Here is a 26655-nt window from a genome sequence, read left to right on the forward strand (position 1 = left end):
TTATTTGACTGTTTAAATTGATACCAGGAAAAATAGATCACGACCCAGCATTTTTATATGGCTCCTTTAGAAAGACACGAGTTATAATTATAAGTATGTATACTTTCTATAGCATACCTACTGTGGATGACTATAGGGGTGCATTATACTACTATGGATGACTATGGGGGTGCATTATACTTTACAGGATGATTATGGGGGTGCATTATACTTTATAGGATGACTGGGGTGCATTTTACTACTATGGATGACTATGGGTGCATTATACTACTATGGTTGACTATGGGGTACATTGTACTTTAGGATGACTGGGATGCATTATACTACTATATATGACTGTGGGGGTGCATTATACTACCATGGATGACTATGGGGCTGCATTATACTTTATAGAGGACTATGGGTTGTGCATGATATTTTATGGAGGATTATGGGCTGTGCATTATACTACATGGATGACTATGAGCCGTGTGTGCCGTATACTATACGGAGAACTATGGGATGCATTATACTATAAGAAGGTTTATGGGGAGTGCACTATACTTCTGATATTGGGCCCCATGACATTTATGTACACCCCTGGTGATTATAATGGTTTATTTTCTTCTATACAATAAAAAACAGCGGCCGAACGGGGGACATATATACCAGGATGGGGGATATATATACCAGGACAGGGCTAAGATGAGGGACGAAGCTCTAGCAGCAAATCAGATTGATAAAATATAACTTTTAATTATCTCAGTTAAAAAACATATATATACAGTGGGTATGGAAAGTATTCAGACCCCTTTGAACTTTTCACTCTTTGTTTCATTGCAGCCATTTGGTAAATTCTAAAAAGTTCATTTTTTTTCTCATTAAAGTACACTCTGCACCCCATCTTGACTGAAAAAAAGACAGAAATGTAAAAATTTTTGCAAATTTATTAAAAAAGAAAATCAGACCCTTTGCCCAGACACTCATATTTAAGTCACATGCTGTTCATTTCCTTGTGATCCTCCTTGAGATGGTTCTACTCCTTCATTGGAGTCCAGCTGTGTTAAACTGATAGGACTTGATTTGGAAATGCTCACATCTGTCTATATAAGACCTCACAGCTCACAGTGCATGTCAGACCAAATGAGAATCATGAGCTCAAAGGAACTGCCCAAGGAGCTCAGAGACAGAATTGTGGCAAGGCACAGATCTGGCCAAGGTTACAAAAGAATTTCTGTATTACTCAAGGTTCCTAAGAGCACAGTGGCCTCCATAATCCTTAAATGGAAGAAGTTTGGGACCACCAGAAGTCTTCCTAGACCTGGCCGTCCAGCCAAACTGAGCAATCGTGGGAGAAGAGCCTTGGTGAGAGATGTAAAGAAGAACCCCAAGATCACTGTGGCTGAGCTCCAGAGCTGCAGTAGGGAGATGGGAGAAAGTTCCACAAAGTCAACTATCACTGCAGCCCTCCACCAGTTGGGCCTTTATAGCAGAGTGGCCTGACGGAAGCCTCTCCTCAGTGCAAGACATATGAAAGCCCGCATAGAGTTTGCTGAAAAACACATGAAGGACTCCCAGACTATGAGAAATAAGATTCTCTGGTCTGATGAGACGAAGATAGAACTTTTTGGTGATAATTCTAAGCGGTATTTGTGGAGAAAACCAGGCACTGCTCATCACCTGCCCAAAACAATCCCAACAGTGAAACATGGTGGTGGCAGCATCATGCTATGGGGGTGTTTTTCAGCTGCAGGGACAGGACGACTAGTTGCCATTGAAGGAAACATGAATGCGGCCAAACACAGAGATAATTCATACATGAAGAAAGCGAGGTGGCACGCCGATGTAATAAAATCTTCTTTTATTCCATTTCCATTAAAAATGCAGGGAAGCGACACCTTTTGCGGACGACGGCCGTTTTGCGTGTCTATCACGCTTCCACGGATCCAGGCATATGGTCATGGGAGTGTGCAGGGGTTAAAATACTCCCGACCACACCCCCTGGACCAAACAGCCATGCAAAATGTTACAACAAAAATACAAAATTAAAAACAATTGTTTTAAAAAAAAATGCATACAAAATATTCATGGAACCATCATAAAAATACTGCCATGTCTAGCTTGTCGTTTAAGCCGAGGGGTCCCTGGGCATTAGTTCGGAGGATCCATTTTGCCTCCCTCTGTAAGAGGATCCTATTGTGGTTTCCTCCCTTGCGTGGCAATTCCACTTTTTCTAATCCTATGAAGCGCATGACTTCAGGATTACCCCTATGCTCAGTGCGGATATGCTCTATTAACCTTTTAGAGCCCTTCCCTGAAAGGATTGAATTGAAATGCTCTCTGAACCGTGTGAACAGGGGTCTAATTGTTTTGCCTATATAGAACCTTCTACAAGGGAAAAAAATTGCATAAACCGTGAATTTGGTTCTACATGTAATCGGATCCCTGATCACATGGTGTACCCCTCCAAGTTCTATTTGCCGGGCATTCTCATGAAAACTGCAAAAATTACACGTACCACATTTGTGATTGCCCGTGATTACTGATTTATTTAACCAATTCCTCGCTGAGTTACCCTCTATGCGATTCTTTACAAGCTTGTTTTTCAAATTTGGTCCCCGGCGGTAAGTAATCAATGGGTTTCCCACTCCCACCTGGAAATCCCTGTCTGCAGTGACAAGATGCCAGTTTTTCAGAATTGCTGATCTAATTTTTTTATCCATAGGACCAAACTTAAAATTGAAAATGAATCTCTTAAACTTATCTGTATTGTCCTCATTGTCCGTGCACGCAGAAGCACAGAGATATCCTGGATGAAAACCTCTTCCAGAGTGCTCTGGACCTCAGACTTGGCCGAAGGTTCACCTTCCAACAAGGCAATGACCCTAAGCACACAGCTAAAATAACAAAGGAGTGGCTTCAGAAAAGCTCTGGGACCATTCTTGACTGGCCCAGCCAGAGCCCTCACCTAAACCCAATTGAGCATCTCTGGAGAGGCCTGAAAATGGCTGTCCACCAACGTTCACCATCCAACCTGACGGAACTGGAGAGGATCTGCAAGGAAGAGTGACAAAGGATCCCCAAATCCAGGTGTGAAAAACTTGTTGCATCATTCCCAAGAAGACTCATGGCTGCACTAGCTCAAAAGGGTGCTTCTAATCAATACTGAGCAAAGGGTCTGAATAATTATGACCATGTGATATTTCAGTTTTTCTTTTTTAGTAAATTTGCAAAAATTCTACATTTCTGTTTTTTTTCAGTCAAGATGGGGTGCAGAGTGTACTTTAATGAGAAAAAAATGAACTTTTTAGAATTTACCAAATGGCTGCAATGAAACAAAGAGTGAAAAGTTCAAAAGGGTCTGAATACTTTCTGTACCCATTGTAAGTACATATATACAGTACAGACCAAAAGTTTGGACACACCTTCTCATTTAAAGATTTTTCTGTATTTTCATGACTATGAAAATTGTACATTCACACTGAAGGCATCAACACTGTGAATTAACACATGTGGAATTACATGCTTAACAAAAAAGTGTGAAACAACTGAAAATATGTCTTATATTCTAGGTTCTTCAAAGTAGCCACCTTTTGCTTTGATGACTGCTTTGCACACTCTTGGCATTCTCTTGATGAGCTTCAAGAGGTAGTCACCGGAAATGGTTTTCACTTCACAGGTGTGCCCTGTCAGGTTTAATAAGTGGGATGTCTTGCCTTATAAATGGGGTTAGGACCATCAGTTGTGTTGTGCAGAAGTCAGGTGGATACACAGCTGATAGTCCTACTGAATAGACTGTTAGAATTTGTATTATGGCAAGAAAAAATCAGCTAAGTAAAGAAAAACGAGTGGCCATCATTACTTTAAGAAATGAAGGTCAGTCAGTGCGAAAAATTGGGAAAACTTTGAAAGTGTCCCCAAGTGCAGTTGCAAAAACCATCAAGCGCTACAAAGAAACTGGCTCACATGAGGACCGCCCCAGGAAAGGAAGACCAAGAGTCACCTCTGCTTCTGAGGATAAGTTTATCCGAGTCACCAGCCACAGAAATCGCAGGTTAACAGCAGCTCAGACTAGAGACCAGGTCAATGCCACACAGAGTTCTAGCAGCAGACACATCTCTTCAACAACTGTTAAGAGGAGACTATGTGCAGCAGTCCTTCATGGTAAAATAGCTGCTAGGAAACCACTGCTAAGGACAGGCAACAAGCAGAAGAGACTTGTTTGGGCTAAAGAACACAAGGAATGGACATAAGACCAGTGGAAATCTGTGCTTTGGTCTGATGAGTCCAAATTTGCGATCTTTGGTTCCAACCTCCGTGTCTTTGTGCGAAGCAGAAAAGGTGAACGGATGGACTCTACATTCCTAGTTCCCACCGTAAAGCATGGAGGAGGAGGTGTGATGGTGTGGGGGTGCTTTGCTGGTGAAGCTGTTGGGGATTTATTCAAAATTGAAGGCATACTGAACCAGCATGGCTACCACAGCATCTTGCAGCGGCATGCTATTGCGTTTAGTTGGACCATCATTTATTTTCAACAGGACAATGACCCCAAACACACCTCCAGGCTGTGTAAGGGCTATGGGACCAAGAAGGAGAGTGATGGGGTGCTACACCAGATGACCTGGCCTCCACAGTCACCAGACCTGAACCCAATCGAGATGGTTTGGGGTGAGCTGGACCCCAGAGTGAAGGCAAAAGGGCCAACAAGTGCTAAGCATCTCTGGGAACTCCTTCAAGATTGTTGGAAGGCCATTTCCGGTGACTACCTCTTGAAGCTCATCAAGAGAATGCCAAGAGTGTGCAAAGCAGTCATCAAAGCAAAAGGTGGCTACTTTGAAGAACCTAGAATATAAGACATATTTTCAGTTGTTTCGCACTTTTTTGTTAAGGATATAATTCCACATGTGTTAATTCATAGCTTTGATGCCTTCAGTGTGAATGTACAATTTTCATAGTCATGAAAATACAGACAAATTTTTAAATGAGAAGGTGTGTCCAAACTTTTGGTCTGTACTGTATATATATATATTTTATTAAGAATGGGGTGGGGTCCGGTCCAAATCTTGCACCAGGGCCCTTCAGACTCTTGTTACGCCACTGCATAATGATTTCACTAGATCATGTCTGCAGCTCCCAGCCACTCACACCATAGAAAAGAGCCTGTGGGGGCATCATAGTGCGAGGGGGATGCCTTGGGGCAACATACTGTGTGGGGGTGCAACTTTTTTGGGCATCATGTGTAGGGACATCATAGTGTGTGTGTATTCGGGGTATTATCCTATGGGTGAGAATGCATCACTGGGCTATCATACTATATGGAGGGGCATCGTGGGGGGTGTCATACTGGGGAGGTTTTATACTGTGGGACATATACGGGGGTATTCTACTGTGATAGAAGACTAAGTGCCCTCACAACACATAACCTTCTTTTCTGTCTGTCAAAGTTGGGAGGTATAATGTAAGAATGTGATCTTATAAGAAAATGAAGATGAAATAGAAAGTAATTCCCTAAAATCATTTTCATTCCTTCTTTAATTCGTAATATGAAAAGAAAACCCAAAATGTCACTTTTTTATTGTAGATTTTGAAATTATGCACCAAGTGCACACAGGGGGAGCATTACTCAGCTGCCTTAAGTGCATTTTAACCCCTTAATGATGTGACTAATTTTAACTTTAAGAAACAATTACTTTTATAAATAGAAAAAAAAACTGGATCGGAGTTATAGATCCATATACCGTATTTGCTGGCGTATAAGACGACTGGGCGTATAAGACGACCCCCCAACATTTCCACTCAAAATATTGAGTTTGTTATATACTCACCCCCTCCCATATAATGCCCCATGCAGGATGTCACCCCCCATATTATGCCCCATGCAGGATGTCACCCCCCATATTATGCCCCATGCAGGATGTCACCCCCATATTATGCCCCATGCCTCCATACATTAAAAAAAAAAAATCCAATATTCACCTCACTCCTCCTCACCTGCTGCCGCTGCTCTGGTCTGGACTCCGGCGTCGCCGGCGTCTTCCCGCTCTGCGCTGCCTGTGACGGCTGAGGGGAGGGCGTGGTTTAAAGACGTCACCGCACCCTCTGACCTGAGACGTCACAGGGAGCGCACAGCAGGAAGACAGCGGATCTGCGGAGTCACGGGGAGAGGTAAGTATCCGGCTGCCGGGGCCCTGAGCAAGCGGGGGAGAAGGGCGGGCGCTGACACCGCTCTCCTCCGCCCCATAGCCCAGCAGGGGTGCTCGACCGCAAGTGGGCCCCCCCCGCCTGCTCAGGGCCCCGGCATCTGCCCGGCGTATAAGACAACCCCCCCACTTGGAGGCATGTTTTTCAGGGCAAAAAAGTCATCTTATACACCGGCAAATACGGTAGTTAATTTATAGTTAAGATAACTAAGGATTCGATACATCAAGACTGGTGATTTTCTCACTGGTCTTGATGCGGGGAGTGGAGGCATCAGACGCTCCTGATCCATGAAGAGGTGTCTGCCTCTTGCTCCTGATCCATGAAAAGGTGTCCGCCTCTTGCTCCTGATCCATGAAGAGGTGTCTGCCTCTTGCTCCTGATCAATGAAGAGGTGTCTGCCTCTTGCTCCTGATCCATGAAGAGGTGTCTGCTTCTTGCTCCTGATCCATGAAGAAGTGTCTGCCTATTGCTCTTGATCCATGAAGAGGTGTCTGCTTTTTCATGAATCAGGGGCCTCTGATGAGTGGCATGCACCATTTTGGTGGAGCTGGGGGAAACGGATATAAAAACATCAAAAATTCCAAAATTTTTACACAGCTCCAAGTTGTGCCAAAATTTTGCAGCTTTTCAAAAGCAATTTATGCCAGAATTCTGACAAATTCAGGTCTTAGACTGCATCAAAAATTAAAGGGTCCAGTAAAAAAAACACATTACTTAACCCTCCATCATCCTGAGCTGATGAAAGAAGTTGTAGGGAGATGAAGCTACTATTAGATAGTGGCGCCCCCTGCAGTCACACTACACCCTGAGTGGTGCGATATCTCCGATATGTCACCTTTGTCGGTCATTGTGGCTCTGAGGTCGCTGTCATACATTTGCTGTTGGGAAATTATTGTCACTACTTTTCTTCACTTATCCAACAGATGGATGCTCAAGATCCGGACTGCTAAACCGCTGTACTGGACCTTCATTTATAAAAATGTTATTGAGTATCCATGGCTTGAAACCATCCAGTACGTATGCTATTTCTGGAAATATAATATATGACCAGTCTAATATATTATAGAAGGTTGTGTTTTCGTTTGACCCACTTGTGGGTTATTATTTAGGGTCAGAGTTACGGGGGTCAAACATCTGCAGCCACTCCATGGTGTAGTTGCCATCATCATTTATTCTCATCCCTTCCATAACCCGTACAGTCACATTTATATGGTTTTCCAATATATAAAAATTTGGCTGAAGATGAGAAATCCCACAAGGACACTGATTAGCTGCAGCGGTCGAGTGGGTAGTCACTAACTTTATAGCAGTACAGGATTTATCATGAGAACAATGGCTCTTTTATTATTTTACTCCATTTTCTCCATTTTGGTCCTACAAATCCTCCTGATAATGTCGCTGTCTCACAGTCTTGTGTTTGCTTATGGGGCTGTCAGGTTTGGCAGTCCGTGCATCGGGGTCTGTACTCGGACCGCTCTTCATGGACTTGTGACCGAGGCATTAATGTATTCTAATAAATTGTAGACCATGCAGCCCCCGATCTGCACTGCCGCTACTAGGTAACAGTCAGGGTCAGATGATTAGTGGGGTCTCCATCTGGATTCGGATGTCTGCTTCCCTGATATTAGTGGCGAATCCTAACGATTGATCATCAGTACTCTAATCCTGGAAAACCGCTTTATCTGTGTGATGGAGGAAATGGACAAATTTTGCTAAGAAAGTATTTGGTTTGGAGTGAGAAACTGGGGAATTTACTATGTCTGTCATGCTCTTGAAAATGAACCTTTTCAAAATCCTATGGGGGAACCTGGACTGCTTTAATTTTAGTGTTATAGAGGTCATTATTAGTGTTGAGCCACCCCCGTAGTGTTCGAGTTCGGTTCGTCGAACACCCGTGTGTTCGCCGAACTGTTCGTCGAACTGTTCGTCGAACACCTTCGAACACCGTTAAAACCAATGGCAGGCAAACAAAAACACATAGAAACACATAGAAAACACCTTCAAAGGTGTCCAAAAGCTGACAAACTGCTCAGAAGACATAACTAACACATGGAAAAGTGACAAGTACATATAGTCATGCGAAAATAAAAGAGGTGGAGGAGTAAAAGGAGGGGGAGACACAGATATAGGCATGTCATGCCCTTCTAAAATCCAAAAAGTGAGAAGCCGACACGGCCAGTCCGCTCCTGCCCGTGCCACCTCCGTGTCGCCGGGTTTGTGCCAGAGCCGCGGTGAACCCTGATGGCCAGCCCCCCTCTCCCAATACTGGTGCCTGTCCGCTGGTGGGTCGAGCGAGCCCCCCTGTGGTGGAGGCAGCTCTAAGCTTTTTAATTTAAATTGTCTCTCTAATTTGAATGAATACACTTTAAATCCATTTACAAGGATCTATTGGAGGGCAAGTCTCATGCCAGCAGCCGCGTAATTCCAGCTCCAGTAGCGTCCACTAAAGCTGCTGCAGTTAAAAAGCTTTTATAAGGATCGAGCTCGGCTGTCCACCGCAAGGCATCCTACTGCCAGTCCGAGCCCCTATGCCTTGGGGTGCCTCCTGATGCTCTTCACTAAGTATCCCATGGTCCCGAAGCATTTCCTTTGAAAAAATTAAGTGTCTAAACTACAGGTGGTGTAGCTTGCTTAACAGCCGGGATAATCCGCTGACTAGCAGACACTGCTACTAGGCACAAAGTATTTCCTGGGCTAGATGCAGTTAAAAATTTGTAATTAGATACTCTCGTTGGATGCTGAGAAAGCATTCCATAGAGTCTCCTGGCACGCCATATATGATTCTCTTAAAAAGCTTGGGGTAGGGGTCTAGGGGACCCTTTTATAACCAAAATCACGGCCCTGTATCACAATACGTCACCTAGGCTGAAGATAAATGGAACTGTAGCACCCTGAGGGCTCGGTTGCTACAGACGTATTGCACCTCACCCAGAGGTGTGATATCTCACTCTCAGGTAAGGATGGAGTGTGGATCAGGACCCGACACCTGCATGCATTACACCACATTGCCGTGGGGCAGGGCGACCAATATGCCCCTGAGATGGGCACGACAGTCCCTGTCCCTGGCTGGAGTGGGGGGAGGGAACACTGAGGAAGGGGAACCCGGTAGTGCAGGAGCAGGGAGGAAGCAGTTCCTGGGTGCATTGAGAAGGGAGTATAAAAGGTGGGCACCATCTTAGTTCAGTGCAGAGAAGTCTGAGCAGAAGTGGCAGGGAGCAGGGGCTCTGCATGAGCTCTGCTCCGGAGGCGGGCCTAGTAACAGAGGCCCAGGCCTGGAAGAGGGAGAAGGAAGGAAGAGGAGCGGAGAAGGCTCCAGGAACGAGGAATGAAGGGTTCCCAGGGGTGCGGACGGGCGAGTCGCCACCGCACGCCCGAATCCACCTGCGTGGAGGGGTCAGGCCAAAGGGGGAGACCGGTCCCCGAACTAGTGGAGGCAGGAAACGACCCTCAGCTAGAAACCGGAGGCTCTGACATTTTATGTGGCGCAGCCCCTCGCTACACCCGCTAGGAAGGCACCACATAGGGTCAGGGAAACTGGCGCCAAGTTTACCAAGAGGAGGCCCGAGGCAGCCGGACAGAAGTGTTGGTAAGAAAGGCCAGACAAAGGACACACAAAGGGGGTCCTGTGAAGTGCTCCAAAGTTATCTGGGAGTTGTCTGAGCCCCTCACCTGGTGAGCACAGTACGACGTGGGCAGCCGTTACCTGCAGACGTGGTCTGGATAATAAGAACTGTGAGTAAAGGCCCTGAACTGCATCACTGACTCCGTGTCGTTACTGCTGCTGCCCTGCACCATCACCCCCATCCTCCGCATACACTGCCCTGAGGCTATACTCCTCCCGTGGGGAGTTATGCTACGCTCTGCTGCACCCACAACACCAGCCTCAGCGGTCTGCCCTGTAGCGGCGGTTCACTCTGACCGCAATCCACGGGTGGCGTAGTCGTACATTTAAACATCAAAACCACATAAATAGTTCCGCCACTGGTTTGACCGCCCTGAGCCACGGAACCGGGTCGCCGCCACGAAGACTACAACCACCAGCATCCACAAAAAGGGTCCGGCTCCGGGTGTCCCAAGGCCCAGGGGGTGCGTCAGAACATTTTCATCACCTTTCACAATCACCAATGGGACAAGGCAGGGATGTCCTCTGTCCCCTCTCTTATACATCCTAGTGACGGAGCACCTGCTCTCATCAATTCGCCATAACCCCAATATTAGGTGGATTGAGGTGGGAGGCACCGAGTACAAGTGCTCTCTATTTGCTGATGATGTCCTAGTATATATCACTCAATCACATATATCCATCCATGCTGTTATGGCTGAAATAGATCACTTTGTTACATGGTCAAATTTTAAAATCAATGCAGCGAAGTCTGAGGCCCTCGATGTCTCCCTCCCCAAATCCATATAGGATTCCATCCAGTCCAACTTTCCCTTTGCCTGTCCCTCACAGGGTATCAAATACTTAGGAATTCCTATTCACAGAGACCTCTCCCATCTATGTTATCTTAATTTTGGGCCCTTTATTGAACAACTCCATACAGACCACGGTTGGCAAGTTAGAACTGTAAGATTCACTACGTGAACCGCTGGTGTTTTGTGGAAAAGCACATGTACACTGCGTTCCAAATTATTATGCAAAAAGTGTTTAGGAGTGATAAGGGAAGAATTTGTTTGTTTGTCAGTTAAACTCATTGATGGTGATGTGTGTCAGGGCTCTTTATATCACTGTAAGCAATTGCAGACACCTGTGCTAATTAGTTTGGCAGGTGTGTCCAATGAAAGGCAAGACTACTTAAGAAGGCTCTCTCACATTATTAAGCAGCCTACATTTTCTGCCAAAATGGGAAAGAAAAAGGATGTGTCGGCTGCTGAGAAGCAACAAATTGTGGAGTGTTTAGGTCAAGGCATGACTACAATCAACATTGTGCGATAATCAGGATGAAGTGTCTTGGCAATCAAGAAGTATGTAGCTGATTCACAGCGTGTGCGTGCTGATAAGGGCAAATTGAGGACTCTTTCCTACAGGCAATTACGTCAGGTTGAAAGAGCAGCGGCAAAAAAGCCTTGTCATAGCAGCAGACAAGTTTTTGAAGCTGCTTGTGCCTCCAACGTCCCCCGAACAACAAGATGCAGGGTCCTTCAGAGGTTTGCAGCTGTGCATACGCCATCCTGTCGACCTCCTCTATCCACTTCACACAAGCAGAAACGGCTCCAGTGGGCCAAACATTACATGAAGACTGATTTCAAAACAGTTTTGTTCACGGATGAGTGCCGTGCAGCGCTCGATGGTCCAGATGGATGGAGTGGAGGATGGCTGGTTGATGGACACCCCACGCAAACACGGCTACAGCACCAACAAGGAGGAGGTGGAGTAATGTTTTGGGCTGGAATCATGGGGAGAGAGATTGTCGGCCCCTTTAGGATCCCTGAAGGCGCTAAAGATGAACTCCATAATGTATGTGGATTTTCTCAAACAGCACTTCCTGCCATGGTTCAAGAAGAAGAACCGTGTATTTCACAGCAAGATCATTTTTCTGCATGATAATGCACCATCTCATGCTGCACATAAAACATCTGCATCTCTGGCTGATATGGGCATAAAAGGGGACAAACTTATGGTGTGACCCCCATGCTCCCCTGACCTCTACCCCATTCAGAACCTTTGGAGCATCATTAAAAGGAGTGTCTATGATGGCGGGAGGCAGTTCACATCTAAGCAACAGCTCTGGGAGGGTATTCTGTCCTCATGCAAAACAATTGAAGCAGAAACCATCCAAAACCTGACAAATTCAATGGACGAGAGAGTTCAGAAGCTCCTTTCGAACAAGGGGTCCTATGTGAAAATGTAACATCACCTAGAATAAAGTTTTGAGTTGAAAACTGTTTGATTTCAGTTTCTAACAACCTGCTAATGCTTATAATTTCAAAAATGACCATTTTTTTGGTCTTTATTAAAATGAAAAGGTTGATCGAAAAGTTTGGGGGATCTAAGAGTGTGGCAACCCAGTAGTCATGATTACTTCGAATTCTGACAATATGAGGGTCATGCTGCAGGTAGTGCAGCAAGAAGGCACTTATGTGTCTTGCGCATCTCGGAGCCCCAAAATTATTTTCCGGGCTAGATGCAGCTAAAAATTATTATTAATTTTAAATCTGGTGAAGCTTTAGTATAGATGGCCTAATAGGATCAGTGCTGCACACTGCTACAAAGCCCAAATTATTTTCCAGTCAAGATACAGATAAACATGATTAGTAATTTGAAAGCTTAAAACGGTTGGTAGGGTGATTTTAACCAATCATCAAGCTTTTACTCTCCCCAGGATGACACAGGGGTAGAAAAGTCGTTTCGGATCCATGATTTGTTCATCTTTATGAACGTGAGTCTGTCTACATTATCAGTGGAGAGCCGCGTGCGCTTATCTGTCAGCACACCACCAGCAGCGCTGAACACACGTTCAGACAGAACGCTGGCTGCGGGGCATGACAAGATCTCCAAGGCGTAAGTGGCTAGCTCCGGCCATTTATCCAGATTGGAAGCCCAAAAAGAGCAAGGGTCCAGTGACACAGTCGTGGCTTCAATGTTTACTTGGAGATACTCCTGTACCATCGTCTCTAGGCGTTGACTATGTGTCAGACTTCTTGTCTCCTGTGGCCTTGCAAAGGATGGGCTAAAAAAGTGGTGAAATGATTCCGCAAAATTGATGTTACCAGCAGATACTGTGGTTCTGTTACGGTTTGAGTGCTGAACACTTGACGGTCCCACGGTTGGCAAGTTGGAACTGTGAGATTCACTACGTGCACCACTGGTATTTTGTGGAAAAGCACATGTAAGATTCTGCAACAGTCTCTGCTGATACTCCTGCATGCGTGCATCCCTTTCTATGGCAGGAATAATTTCTGCAAATTTACTTTTGTACCGGGGATCTAACAGTGTGGCAACCCAGTAGTCAGGATTATTTCTAATTCTCACAATTCGAGGGTCATGTTGCAGGTAGTGCAGCAAGAAGGCACTCATGTGTGTTGCGCATCCAGGAGCACCAAGTCCCTGTTGTGTTGGTGGCGAGGTAACAATCATGCTTCCTTCCTCTGTCCTCTCCCCCCAACCTCGCACAACAGAAATGTGATCAAGGTCTCCCTCATCTGATGAGTCTTCCATCAGTTCGTCCTCCACTTCTTCCTGGGCTCCTGCACCTTCCTCACTAGTTTGGCTGCTACCATGCGCCCTGGTAAAACCATCTCCCCCACCCTCACATGCCTGCCGCCTTGGTGCTGCCGACCGTCTGGACCTTGCAGATGTTAGCCCTTCCGCATACAACTCCTCCTCCTCTACTTCCTCCACCTCCTCTTGTGCCACCACCTGACTCCGAATTCTGTTTAACATGTGCTCCAGCATGTAAATCACCGGAATAGTCATGCTGATAATGGCATCGTCAGCACTAAACATCTTCGTCGCCATTTCAAAACTGTGCAGAAGGGTGCATAGGTCCCTGATCTGAGACCACTCCTCCAGCGTGATTTGCCCCACCTCTGAATCTCGTTGGCCCAGGCTATACGTCAGAACGTATTGCACCAGGGCTTGTCGGTGCTGCCACAGTCGCTGCAACATGTGCAGAGTTGAATTCCACCGGGTAGGCACATCGCATTTTAGCCGGTGAAGTGGCAGGCCCAACTGACGCGCCCCCTGGGCCATATTCTTTAGGGGAATACCCGGAGCCGGATCAGATGGGGGTTGTAGTCTCCGAGTGGCTGTGACCCGGTCCGTGCCCAGGGTGTCAAGCTCAGAGTATGTGGCAGTCCTACAGATGTTATAAAGTTCTTTATGTCGACTACGCCACCCGTTGTATTGCGGTCACTACGGCCGCCGCTGCAGCAGGGTCCGCTGAGGCTGATGGTGTTGGTGCAGCTTTTGATAGTATAACCCCCAACGGGTGGGGTATAGCCTCAGGGGGTCAGGTGCAGAGGATGGGGGTTGTGGTGGTGCAGCATAGATGGTAATTAAAGACAGAGTCGGGTTGTGCAGTTTAGGGTATTTACTTACTGCTGATGTTCCGGTCACTCCAGCTTCAAGTGACCACCCGAGCCGTGCTGCGTCCACCAGGTCCTGGATTCAGCCAACCCCCAAGCAAGTCCGGAGCGTGACCCTGAGCCCTCCTTCCTGTCCTGTCTTCTGGCCGTCCCCACCAGGGATCCACCTAGGTCCAGCTCCCTCGGGCCTTCTGTTGGGAAACCCTTGGCCTTGGGTTCCCTGACCCTACACCTGGTTTGCCTTCAGGGTGGATGTGGTGGGTGGCCGTGGCAGATCCTGCCCACGGCCTCCGGTCTCTGGCTAGGGTGTGCTTTAGCCCCCACCAGTTTGGGATCCGGTACCCAGTTGCCAACTCTTCACCCGGTGATGGACTTTGGGTTCTCAGAGTCCTTTTCTTTCACCCCCTCTGGGTCTTTCTTCCTTTCTCCTCTCTCTCTCTCTGGGGCTGCTCTGCTCCTCTTCCTCTGGCTGCTCTGCAAAGACTGACAGACTGACCCTGTTCTTAGATGGTGCCCACCTTATATACTCCCTCTATGTGTGAGCTCAGGTGACCAGCACCCAATGAGCTCCTAACTTTACCCAGGCTGCTCCCCCTATCTGCCCCTACACTACTGGGATGTACCACCCCCCTCCCACTCCAGCCAGGAACAGACTCGGTCGTACCTGCACATTTCTAAGTGGGAGTACCGTTGGTCTGCTCCTCGGAAATGGGATGTGTGTAGTGCATGCAGCTTTCTGAGCTCAGTTCCACACTCCATCCTTACCCGGGAGTGGAATATCACACCTCTGGTTGAGGTGCAATACCCCTGTAGCAGCCGAATCCTCAGGGTGCTACATTCCCCCCTGGTAAACCACAGCACGTCCTCGGGCTGTAAGATAAAAACATCCACAAACATACATTTTTTTTTCATAAACATAAACATAATAAAACATCATATAAAACTTTTCATATAAACATTCTTTCTTCTTTTTCTGGTTCCTCCTCCGGACACTGTGCAACGTGTGTCCGGGAAAAGTGCGACAGTCTTTGGAACTCGTGGCTTTCCTATAAAACCGGTAGGGGGCGCTTTAGGAAGCGCAACTATATACAAAGGGGTATGGCCGCTCTCAGTCCTCGGCCAGGTAATGGGAATAGGGATGACCGCTCTCAGTCCTCGGTCAGGTATTTAGGAAAGGGAAATACGGGTAAACAGTTCAATTTGCTGGTCCCAACGGGGACTATATTATCAACAGGTCACTGTGCCCCGACGGGCAACTATATACAGCTTGTACTCTGCTGTACTTAACGACGACGTCCTCCTGCTCTTTCTTTGTGGACAGTTTCAGTTTCAGACCCGTCCGGGCACGTATGCTGGGCGAACAGGTCCTCACCCAGGTGCGGTACTTTAGGTGTTATGGGCGCGGTGGTGGTGGCGCCCGGGTTGCCCAGGCCTTGCGGCCAGGCCTGGGGCACCTGGAAAGTGAAGGGCACCGTAAGGACGGCGGCGCCCTGGGCTACTTGGCCCTGCGACCAGGCCGGTGGCTCCGCGGAGGTAGGGGGCGCTGTTGGTATTGCGGCGCCCGGGGGTACTAGGCCTTGCGACCAGGCCGATGGTACTTCCTGCTTGGTCACGCTCGGGGTCGAGGCGTATGACGTCACAGGGGTCGCGGCCGCGGCTTCCGGTTGAGGCCTAGTCTGTGGCGGTGACGTTGCGGTTACGGGCACGGCAGGGGGTACTTCGGGCTCTGCGACGGGGAGCTGGGGCAGGTACGCGGTTTCCCGGTTTGGGGTGGAAACGTCCCCTTTACCTGCCTCCTTTCGTTCGGCTCCCTTCTCGGCGCCGTCTCCGGCCTTCAGTCCTCCTGCGCCATCCTCAGAGGCGGTCTGTCTCCTCGTCTCGGGTGGCGTGCTCCGCTGACGAGTCTCGGTCCGCCGGGCCATCTCTCGGCTCCACTCCGTCAACGTCTCTCGTTGCACCCGGGCCATCCTCCGTGCGAGGCCCTCCAGCGCAGTCTGTGCACACTCCCGATCTCGGGGGAGCTGTGCCAAGACCTCCACTAAGCCTAGTGGGGTCGTTGCTTCTAGCAGGCTCCTGACCAACGGGTCGGTGCTGCTCTGCTCTCCTTCCGTTGTCTCCAGCAGGCTCCTGGCCAGCGGGCCGGTGCTGCTCTGCTCTTCTCCCATCTCCGGGTAAGCTTCTTCTGGACTCAGCTCTAGGCTTCTTGTCTCCGGGTGCCCTCTCTCCAGACTGCTCCAGGCGACACCCATCTTTGCTCTCTCCTTCTCAGTCCTCCCACTTCGAGGGCGGTCCCGGGGCCACTTGGTGATTGTCAGCTCCAGGGGCAGTTCTTTCACGCTGACAGACACCTCTAGCATCACAGTCTCTGTTGGCGGGGGCGGTTTCCACTTTTGGCGCCATTTTCGGTCCTGGCCCACGATGGGAGGTGGCCTCTTGCCACCCTCTGGCACGCCCATAATGGCGTCCGCTCTTCCAAGGCGGGAAACCTTTGGAAATGGCGGGAATCGTCTCCCAGTGGCGGGAAACTCTGCAGATGGCGGGAAAAAGCTGTTAATGGCGGACAACCGGCGGGAATCGATCTGTGACGGAGTCCGATGGCGGGGACCCTCCGGAACCGGCAGGAGACTTCTTTTTGAGGTAAACTTGTTCTTTTCTTCAGGCACGCAGTACCCGGGTGTTGCGGGCACGTGATCCTGCCGACTACGCCAAAGTTGACGCGCCCCCTGGGCCATATTCTTTAGGGGAATACCCGGAGCCGGATCAGATGGGGGTTGTAGTCTCCGAGTGGCTGTGACCCGGTCCGTGCCCAGGGTGTCAAGCTCAGAGTATGTGGCAGTCCTACAGATGTTATAAAGTTCTTTATGTCGACTACGCCACCCGTTGTATTGCGGTCACTACGGCCGCCGCTGCAGCAGGGTCCGCTGAGGCTGATGGTGTTGGTGCAGCTTTTGATAGTATAACCCCCAACGGGTGGGGTATAGCCTCAGGGGGTCAGGTGCAGAGGATGGGGGTTGTGGTGGTGCAGCATAGATGGTAATTAAAGACAGAGTCGGGTTGTGCAGTTTAGGGTATTTACTTACTGCTGATGTTCCGGTCACTCCAGCTTCAAGTGACCACCCGAGCCGTGCTGCGTCCACCAGGTCCTGGATTCAGCCAACCCCCAAGCAAGTCCGGAGCGTGACCCTGAGCCCTCCTTCCTGTCCTGTCTTCTGGCCGTCCCCACCAGGGATCCACCTAGGTCCAGCTCCCTCGGGCCTTCTGTTGGGAAACCCTTGGCCTTGGGTTCCCTGACCCTACACGTGGTTTGCCTTCAGGGTGGATGTGGTGGGTGGCCGTGGCAGATCCTGCCCACGGCCTCCGGTCTCTGGCTAGGGTGTGCTTTAGCCCCCACCAGTTTGGGATCCGGTACCCAGTTGCCAACTCTTCACCCGGTGATGGACTTTGGGTTCTCAGAGTCCTTTTCTTTCACCCCCTCTGGGTCTTTCTTCCTTTCTCCTCTCTCTCTCTCTGGGGCTGCTCTGCTCCTCTTCCTCTGGCTGCTCTGCAAAGACTGACAGACTGACCCTGTTCTTAGATGGTGCCCACCTTATATACTCCCTCTATGTGTGAGCTCAGGTGACCAGCACCCAATGAGCTCCTAACTTTACCCAGGCTGCTCCCCCTATCTGCCCCTACACTACTGGGATGTACCACCCCCCTCCCACTCCAGCCAGGAACAGACTCGGTCGTACCTGCACATTTCTAAGTGGGAGTACCGTTGGTCTGCTCCTCGGAAATGGGATGTGTGTAGTGCATGCAGCTTTCTGAGCTCAGTTCCACACTCCATCCTTACCCGGGAGTGGAATATCACACCTCTGGTTGAGGTGCAATACCCCTGTAGCAGCCGAATCCTCAGGGTGCTACACAACGACTTCTGTAGAGATGTAAGTCGCTGAGCTGCGGGATGCGAACGGCGGAAGTGAGCACACAGCGACCGTGCCCTCTGCAGAAGGCCATCTAGTCTGGGATAGTGGGCTAAAAATTGCTGGACAACCAGGTTCAACACGTGAGCCATACAAGGCACGTGTGTGACATTGCCCCGGCGAAGGGCCGCACCCAGGTTTGCAGCATTGTCGCACACGGCCTTCCCTGGTTTCAGGTCCAGTGGAGACAACCATTCATGAAATTGGTTCTCCAGAGCTGACCACAACTCCTCAGCCGTGTGACTCACATTTCCCAGACATTTCAATGTAAAAACCGCCTGATGACGTTGAGCCCTACTGCCAGCATAGTAAGGAGGTGTGCAGGATCCCTTCTGCGCAGTTAGAAAGCTTGTGGCATGACCAGACAAGCTTTGGGTGCAGGTGGAAGACCGAGAGGAGGTTGAGGAGGCAGAAGCAGTGGAGGAACTTTGACATAAAGAGGATTGACGCACAACTCCTGGGGACGGCAAGACTTGGACAGCAGCCCCTTGTCCTGCTGTCACCATAGTTACCCAGTGCCCAGTCAGCGACATGTAACGCCCCTGTCCATGCCTACTCGTCCAAGTGTCTGTGGTGAAATGCACCCTGTCACACACAGAGTTTCTCAAAGAAGCGGTGATGTTGTGTGCGACATGCTGGTGGAGCGCAGGCACACCTTTCTTTGAGAAGTAGTGCCGACTGGGCATCTGGTACTGGGGCACTGCGACGGACATAAGGTCTCGAAAATCCTCTGTGTCCACCAGGCGGAAAGGCAGCATTTCTGTAGCCAAGAGCTTGCAGATGGTGAAATTCAACCTCTTAGCTTTCTCATGGCTAGGAGGAAATGGTCTTTTACTTGTCCACATCTGAGGGACCGAGGGCTGGCTATTGTGCTTAGACGGGGTTGATAAGGGTGTCCCCGGCAAACTGCCGGTCTGTGAGGAAGATGCAGGCGGACATGTTAGGTTGCCTTGATCCAAAGGTGGTGCTATCGATGTCGGACAGTGCTCAACACCAGCTGGTGTTCCCACCTCCAAAGAAAATGATGACCTGCCAATCACGCTGGCTGTTGCGGGTAAAGAGGTGGCAGGTCTGCGCCCCAAAACAGGTGTGACTGCTGTCCCCCCAGTCACAGAGGATGAAGAGGCCGCGGATGCACAAGATATGGCAGACGGTGGTTGGCCCGGCCGGCTAGGCCGCATTGTAGCACACTGAGCTTCCCACTGCAACTTATGCTTCATGTCCATGTGCCGGTTCATGCATGAAGTACTCAAACTATGTATTTTTTGGCCTCTACTTAGCTTTTGCTGACAAATGTTACAGATAACACGAGTTGGGTCATCTTTATCGATCTGAAAAAATGCCCAGGCTATGCAAGGCTTAGCACCCATGCGACCTGAAGAGCCACCACGACTTGTGGTGAGAGGCAGAGTTGTGTTTGAGGATGCAGTTGTTGACGTGCTTCCAGTACTACGTCTCTGTCCAGGAAGGCGCAACCTGACCTCGTCGTCACTAGCATCTTCCTCCACCTCCTCTGCTGACCTCATCTCTTGGCTGACTGTGGGTTGACAGTAAGTGGGATCTCCAACCTCATCATCATCACCCTGTGCGTTATCACACCCGTCGTCCTCAGAGCCAACCTGTTCCTGCCCTGACAAAAAACTAAAGTTGTCGCTCCAATCAGGTATTTGAGTCTTATCATCGTCTTCCTCATTGTCTCCACCAACAGGAGTTACAGTTTGGGAATGAGGGTCTACATTATGGTCAGAACCTTCTGCGTCTGGTCCTGGATACGACTCATAAAGATTCTGGGCATCAGTGCAGATCATTTCCTCGTCTGGATTCACAGAAGCGCTGGAGTCGACCTCTGATTCCCAGGCTATAGTATGAGTAAACAGCTCTGCAGACTCAACCATCTGTTCTACCTCATACTCAGACGGGCAGCTGGAGATTTGGGAGCTGTGAGGAAGCAAGTGCGATTGGGGTGACACCTTTGAGGACTGGAGTATTTGTGATGTTGAAGTTGATGTGGAGGAGAGCCCACTTAAAGGAGCACTTGATATCCGTTGAAGTACCTGCTGTTTTTGTGCCTCATCTGGAATTTGTAGCGATTGGCGTGGCCGTAAGAAAGGGATCTTATCACATTGTCCGCTAAAAGAAGTAGACATTTTAGTTTGGCTGGAAGATGGTCTTTCTTCTGCAGATGTTACTGTTGCTTTAACACCTACCCCACGGACACAACCTTTTTTCCCCTTCCCAACACGCCTATTCCCCTTTCCACCAGCAGCAGGCCTTTTTCCAATCATTTTGGTGGTTAACTAATTCACAACTCTGGAGTTGTTTGCACAAAAAAACAATGGATGGTAACCGAGCAGAGCTGAGTGGCCAAACTGTGGTATTAGGCCAAAACTATTGGCTGGGTTAGATGCAGAAAAAAATTATATTCAATTTGCAACCTGATGGAGGTCAGTATAGATGGACTAATACAACAAGTCCCACACACAGCTAGAAGCCCAATATTTTTTCAGAGGTAGATGCAGAAAAAAATATATTCAGTTTGCAACCTGATGGAGGTCAGTATAGGTGGACTAATAGAACAAGTCCCACACACTGCTAGAAGGCCAAATATTTTTTCAGAGCTAGATGCAGAAAAAAATTATATTCAGTTTGCAACCTGATGGAGGTCTGTATAGATGGATTAATAGAACAAGACCCACACACAGCTAGAAGCCCAATATTTTTTCAGAGGTAGATGCAGAAAAAAATATATTCAGTTTGCAACCTGATGGAGGTCAGTATAGATGGACTAATACAACAAGTCCCACACACAGCTAGAAGCCCAAATATTTTTTCAGAGGTACTGTAGATGCAGATAAAAATTATTTTTAATTTGCAACCTGATGGAGGTCAGTATAGATGGACTAATAGAGAAAGTCCGACACACTACTAGAAGGCCAAATATTTTTTCAGAGCTAGATGCAGAAAAAAATATATTCAGTTTGCAACCTGATGGAGGTCAGTATAGGTGGACTAATAGAACAAGTCCCACACACTGCTAGAAGGCCAAATATTTTTTCAGAGCTAGATGCAGAAAAAAATTAGATTCAGTTTGCAACCTGATGGAGGTCAGTATAGATGGACTAATAGAATGATGCTATGCCCAAAAGATTTTACTTCACTAGGTGCAGTAAAAAAATTGGTATTCTATACACAGGTGGTATATCTTGCAACACAGATAGGCTACTCCACTGACTAACACACTCTGCAATAGGCCAAAAAGGATTAGCTTTGCTAGATTCAGCCAAATGCTGTGAAAAAAACTTGCACAGCACTGGCACAGACCTGCCTGGCAAAAACTGATAGGAACTGATGTAACCTAGTCCTGAAAAGGACTCCAATTACAATTAGTCTTTACTCCCACAACCTATCTATTTAAGAGCACAGACCTGCCTGATAAAAGTCGTAGGAAATGCTGTAACCTAGTCCTTAAAAGGACTGCAATCACAACTATTCCCTACTCCCAAGCTATCTGTATATTTGTGCGAAAATTGGCTTGAAATTAACAAGGTATAGCGCACACAGCAACAGCGGTGCCGTCTAACACGCAGCTGCAGCAGTGAGAAAATGGTGGCGACGGGGAAAATGGCTTGGTCTTATAGGGCAAGGACATGTGACATACACTGCCAATGACACATGCCCTTGCTTGTGTGAAAAAAAGCACTTCGCTCCGTGTGTGCGCTGCTGATAGGCTGACAGATTGCACCTCCCCACTGTAAATGCGGGAAAGAGAAAAAAAAATGGAGATCTTCATTGTTCCTGCAGAGATCCATCCCCTGCCCCTCCCCCCACCCCGCTGTACACTCAAACTGCGTATTAACATTAATTTTCATCATTACTGAGAAAAAATCCAGTTATGATTTTGGTGCACGAACAGTTATCGAACATAACCTCGAACAGCCGAATTTTTCTCAAATTGTTCGTGTTCGCCGAACGGCTCGAACACCGCCCAAAACAGCTCGAATTTGAGATTGGCGAACAGTTCGAGTAGAACAACGCTCATCTCTAGTCATTATGCCATCCCACCTATAAAATGGAATAACTGTTATTATGACTAAAGTACCTATCATTGATGGTTACTGTTGATCATTCCTTGATATTCAGTGTTCGGACCTTCTTTGGTATTCAACCCTAATCTTATAATTATATAGATTTCTTATGTGGCATAATGTACAGTCCTGTTAATGTGACCTAATTTCTATTTAATTGGTCATTATGTAAATGTGGCGCCCCTGAGGGTTCGGTCGCCACAGAGGTACTGCATCTCACCCAGAGGTGTGGTATCTCACTCTCAGGTAAGGAGGGAGTACAGCCCGGGACCCTAACACCTGCATTCATTACACTTCACTTCAGAGGGCAGGGCGAGATTGCTCCTAAGGGAGAGCACAGTCCCTGGTCCCTGGCTGGAGTGGGGGGAGGAACCAAGTGAGGGGGAACCATGTAGTGGGTGTGGGTGGAGGAAGTAGACAGGGGAGCACTTGTCAGGAGTAGTATAAAAAGGGGAAGCATCTTGAAAGTACAGGTCAGTCTGAGGAGAGAAGTGGAAGGAGCAGAGGCTCTGCAGGAGCTCTGCTCCAGAGGAGAGCCTAACCAGTGAGGCCCAAGACTGAGGACAGTGGGAGAGAGGAGCAGTAGAAAGGCTCCAGGAACGAAGAAGGGACCCCAGGGGTACGGGCAGTGCAGGAGGCCACCTGTACGCCCGAATCTACCGGGAGGTGGAGGGGTCAGGCTGCACAGAGGGGACCGGTCCCTAAACTAGCAGAGTACTTCACGTCTCAACTAGAAACCGGAGGCTGCAGTATTTCAAGTCCTGAAGCCAACAGTCCATATCAGTCTCACCAAGAAGGTAGCCATAGAGGACCCAGGGGACGGAACAGACGTCGCCTGACAAGGCCCGCGGTTACTGGATTGGGACACTAGGTGTGAGGTGTAGGAAGACGGCCGGAGGGAACATATAGAAGGGGGTCCCGCTAACTACTCCAGAGTTACCTGAGAGTTGGCTGAACCCCTGCCTGGTGAACGCAGCACGACGAGGGAGGTTACTCAGTACTGGTAACTGGAAGTCTGAAAACGTGAGTAAAAACCCTGAAGACTGCACCCCACTGTCTCTGTCAGTTATTGCTGCTGCGCCATCACTCCTGCACTACAACACCCAGCAACACCTATAACGTTAAATAACATCACAGCACAGCCCTGGAGCTAAGCTCTACCTGTGGAGAGCCAAAACAACTCTGCTGCATTAACAACAGTTCCAGAGGACCTGCTTGCTCCGCAGCGGCGGCTCCATATAGCCACATACCACAGGTGGCGTCACGAACTTTAAATACAAAAACTATAAATCCCCTGTAAATAACCCCTTTTATTGACCGCCCTGGGTCACGGACTGAGTCACCGCCACTGTGACATCTCCCCTACCAACGACCGGCCCGGCTACCGAGTACCCCACGGCCCAGGGGGCGCGTCACAAACTTATTGTTCAAACCGATGTCCAGTCAGACCATGCGGCCGCTATGGGGCTTGTGGGTGGGGGAAGCTGAGCACCAGCACTGCCCCCCCCCCCCCGCATGGCACTTTGAACTGTTCTGACATCCTGGATGCTGATACAGTTGCTGTCCTGTCTGTATACTCTTTTCCTTCCTCCCCTGCCCAGTAGATGTGGTTTGATCAGACCATGTTCCTGCACGGTCAGACACAGCCATTACACAGTACACAGCAGGGGCACATTTATAAGATTATCTCAGCACAGGAACACTTTATTTAATAACATCCAACTGTGGATCTTCATTTTATTCACTAGATCTTGGAATAAAACTAACTTTTGTTTGTGGGAAAACACCTTTACGGAACAGAGCTCCACAGTTGTGGCGCACACTTCCTACGGGGTTATTCACCTCCGGAGGATATATTCTTTGATATGTGCTTCTATGAGGAGCCCACTCTCCATTGGACCTGTGGTTTCTGAAATCCATTGAAATAAGCCAAGTCCTTTGGTCTTTATATCTATATCTATTTTGCTACAGATCTGTTTCTGTGTTCACTCCTGAAGATCCTCTGATGCTGGAGGGGAAACGCGTTGAGTGATTTGGTTACAATATGTTTAGCGCTGATTGGGGCTTTGTCATTTAGGCTACATTCATTTTTTAATGCCATATATGAGAACTTGCTCTATACTGTTTGGATTTGCACAAATCAATCTAGTTCACCTTTATATTTGCTGATGATGAGGATATGAAGCCATGTTAGTTTACAACTATCAGCATATATGTCTGCTTATGTGGGTAATATACCTGTGTCCTATGTGTAATTTGACTTAACAACTGAGACCTGTTCCCCCATGCAAAAGATTGTTAGGGATTATTGGGGCCAGTCTTTGAGCAGGAGCACCATTTGCGTTTTCTAGGATGGCAACCCCCGTGGTTAGGAAGGATATGTACTGTAATAGGGTCAGTTTGGGACCCCAGATGTTACACTTGTAGTTTTCCATTAGGGATCACTACCCGGGACCTGGAGCATTTCTTGTTTGAGTAATGTGTTGGTTTCAAATATTGGTCTTTTTAATGCATATCTTATAAAGTATGATTTTATTGGTATATTTTCATTGTGAATATTGACTCTAATCCGCACTGTTACCTGCACATTTACATAAAATGATATATGTTTCATGTACTGTAGAGAGGAGACCTCCGAAAATGAAGAGGAGAAGACCACTGGTCATGTAAGAGCAGAGATTTACTGAGCAAACCTTCTAGATGACATAATGATAGAGATGATTCCTTACTTCTGTATATATCTGACTACACTGATATCGGCCACTTATTGGTCACCAGTCACGCATCTTATATGCCTGGTTTTTAAGAGGTTTTGGGAGAGTTTTTTCCTCATTCGTTCTTTGCTGCCTTCTGATTAGACAGTGCCATGTCTGGAGAGGTTTCCTTTTGGATCCTCCTCAAAGAAATGAGATGTAATTCATTTCTTTCCACTGGGTGTTTTTCTAAACCTCTTCAGAGGAAAAAAAGCTAAAAATATTCTGTGCATGTAAACAACAAAGTGGATTTCTCATAGAAATGAACTGGAATTGCTTTCCAAGAGTTTTAGAAAGAATTTTTTAATTTTGGAGAGGATCTGCTTAAAAAAACCAAACATGTTTTGTGCACATACTCTTCGTGATGTAACCAATTTTTTGCTTTAGCGTGTGTTCACATGTAGTCTTTTTACTGAGTTTTTGGAACAAACTCCAAAATCCTCTTTGAGAATTCAAAACTCCTCAGCAACTAGGAATTTCTGTTCGGTTTCTTCTCAAAAGACTTAGTGTAAACACACTCTTAAAGAGAACTTGTTAGCAGGATTTTGCAAAGTAAAGTCCACACATGGCCATAATGGTGTTGTGATGCTGATTAAAACCATATCTGTGATAAAGAAGTTAGTTTTGTGCATTTTGGGTAAAACGGGTTTGAAGTTTTCTTATAATCATAGCTTTGTGCAACGAGGTGGGACTGTGGGTAGGGTCTTTGGCTCTGTCACGGCCCCGCCGCTGCTCCTGTTGTCGGTCATCCTCCTGGTTTAGACTTTGTGCCAGTGCTTTCCTAGCTGTGGGCGGCGCTTGTGCACATTGATCTACTGGAAGTCTTCAGGAAAATGGCGCTGCATTTTTCAGATTTAGATCTTGGCTCAATAACAAGCCAAGATCTCAATTTGCGCATGCGCCGCCACTGGCGCCATTTTACTGAAGTCCTCCAAAAGATCAATTTTGTGCATGTGCTACAACCAGCGACTGCAAAGAGATCAATGTGCACCAGCGACACCCGTGAGTAGGACGGCATCAGCACAAAGTCTAAACCAGGAGGACGATAAAGACAACAAGAGCAGCGGAAGGGCCATGGCAGAGCCGAAGACCCTACCCACAGTCCCACCCCAATGCACGAAGATATGATTATAAGAAAACTTCAAACGCTGATTACAGAAAATCCACAAAACAATTTTCTTCACCACTGGTATCGTTTTAATCAGTGTAACGGCGCCAATATGGTCATGTGTGTACTTTACTTAGCAAACTCCTGCTGACACGTTCTCTTTAAGGTCTGGTAAAATGATTTCCCCCTCATTGTTCCAGTGGTTATACCTTTATTTTTTCATCATGATTAATTAATACAAATCATTGTATTTTACGATTTGCATTGTATTTTTTTATAAAAACCATAAATACATAAAAAGTTTTGAAAAACTTGCAAGTTTTTTAGGAAATGAAATTAAATCAACAGCAATTTCACGATTTCTTATTGGGGTTTATAATCACAGCATTCACCGTACAGTTACAAAAAAATGTTATTCTACAAGTCAAGTGCAATTACACGGACAATACTTATTTTTTTGTTTTATAAACTAATATACTCTTCTAAAGTCATGTTATATGTAATTTCCTTTATTCCTATAACATATATACTGTATTTTC

General features: G+C 47.5%; 1 protein-coding gene across 1 annotated transcript in view; it reads left to right on the plus strand.

Moving 5' to 3' along the window:
* The window catches only part of LOC141271632 (uncharacterized), a 66330-nt gene that overhangs the window by 33234 nt on the left and 6441 nt on the right, over nt 1–26655 (plus strand). Inside the window, exons 6-7 of the mRNA XM_073681675.1 lie at nt 7104–7193; nt 24879–24921. Coding sequence (XP_073537776.1) covers nt 7104–7193; nt 24879–24921 — 133 coding nt within the window. The remainder of the gene's footprint in view (nt 1–7103; nt 7194–24878; nt 24922–26655) is intronic.

Source organism: Phyllobates terribilis, unplaced genomic scaffold, assembly GCF_046119375.1.
Source record: "Phyllobates terribilis strain yellow unplaced genomic scaffold, ASM4611937v1 Scaffold_5__5_contigs__length_657084704, whole genome shotgun sequence".
Lineage (NCBI taxonomy): Eukaryota > Metazoa > Chordata > Amphibia > Anura > Dendrobatidae > Phyllobates > Phyllobates terribilis.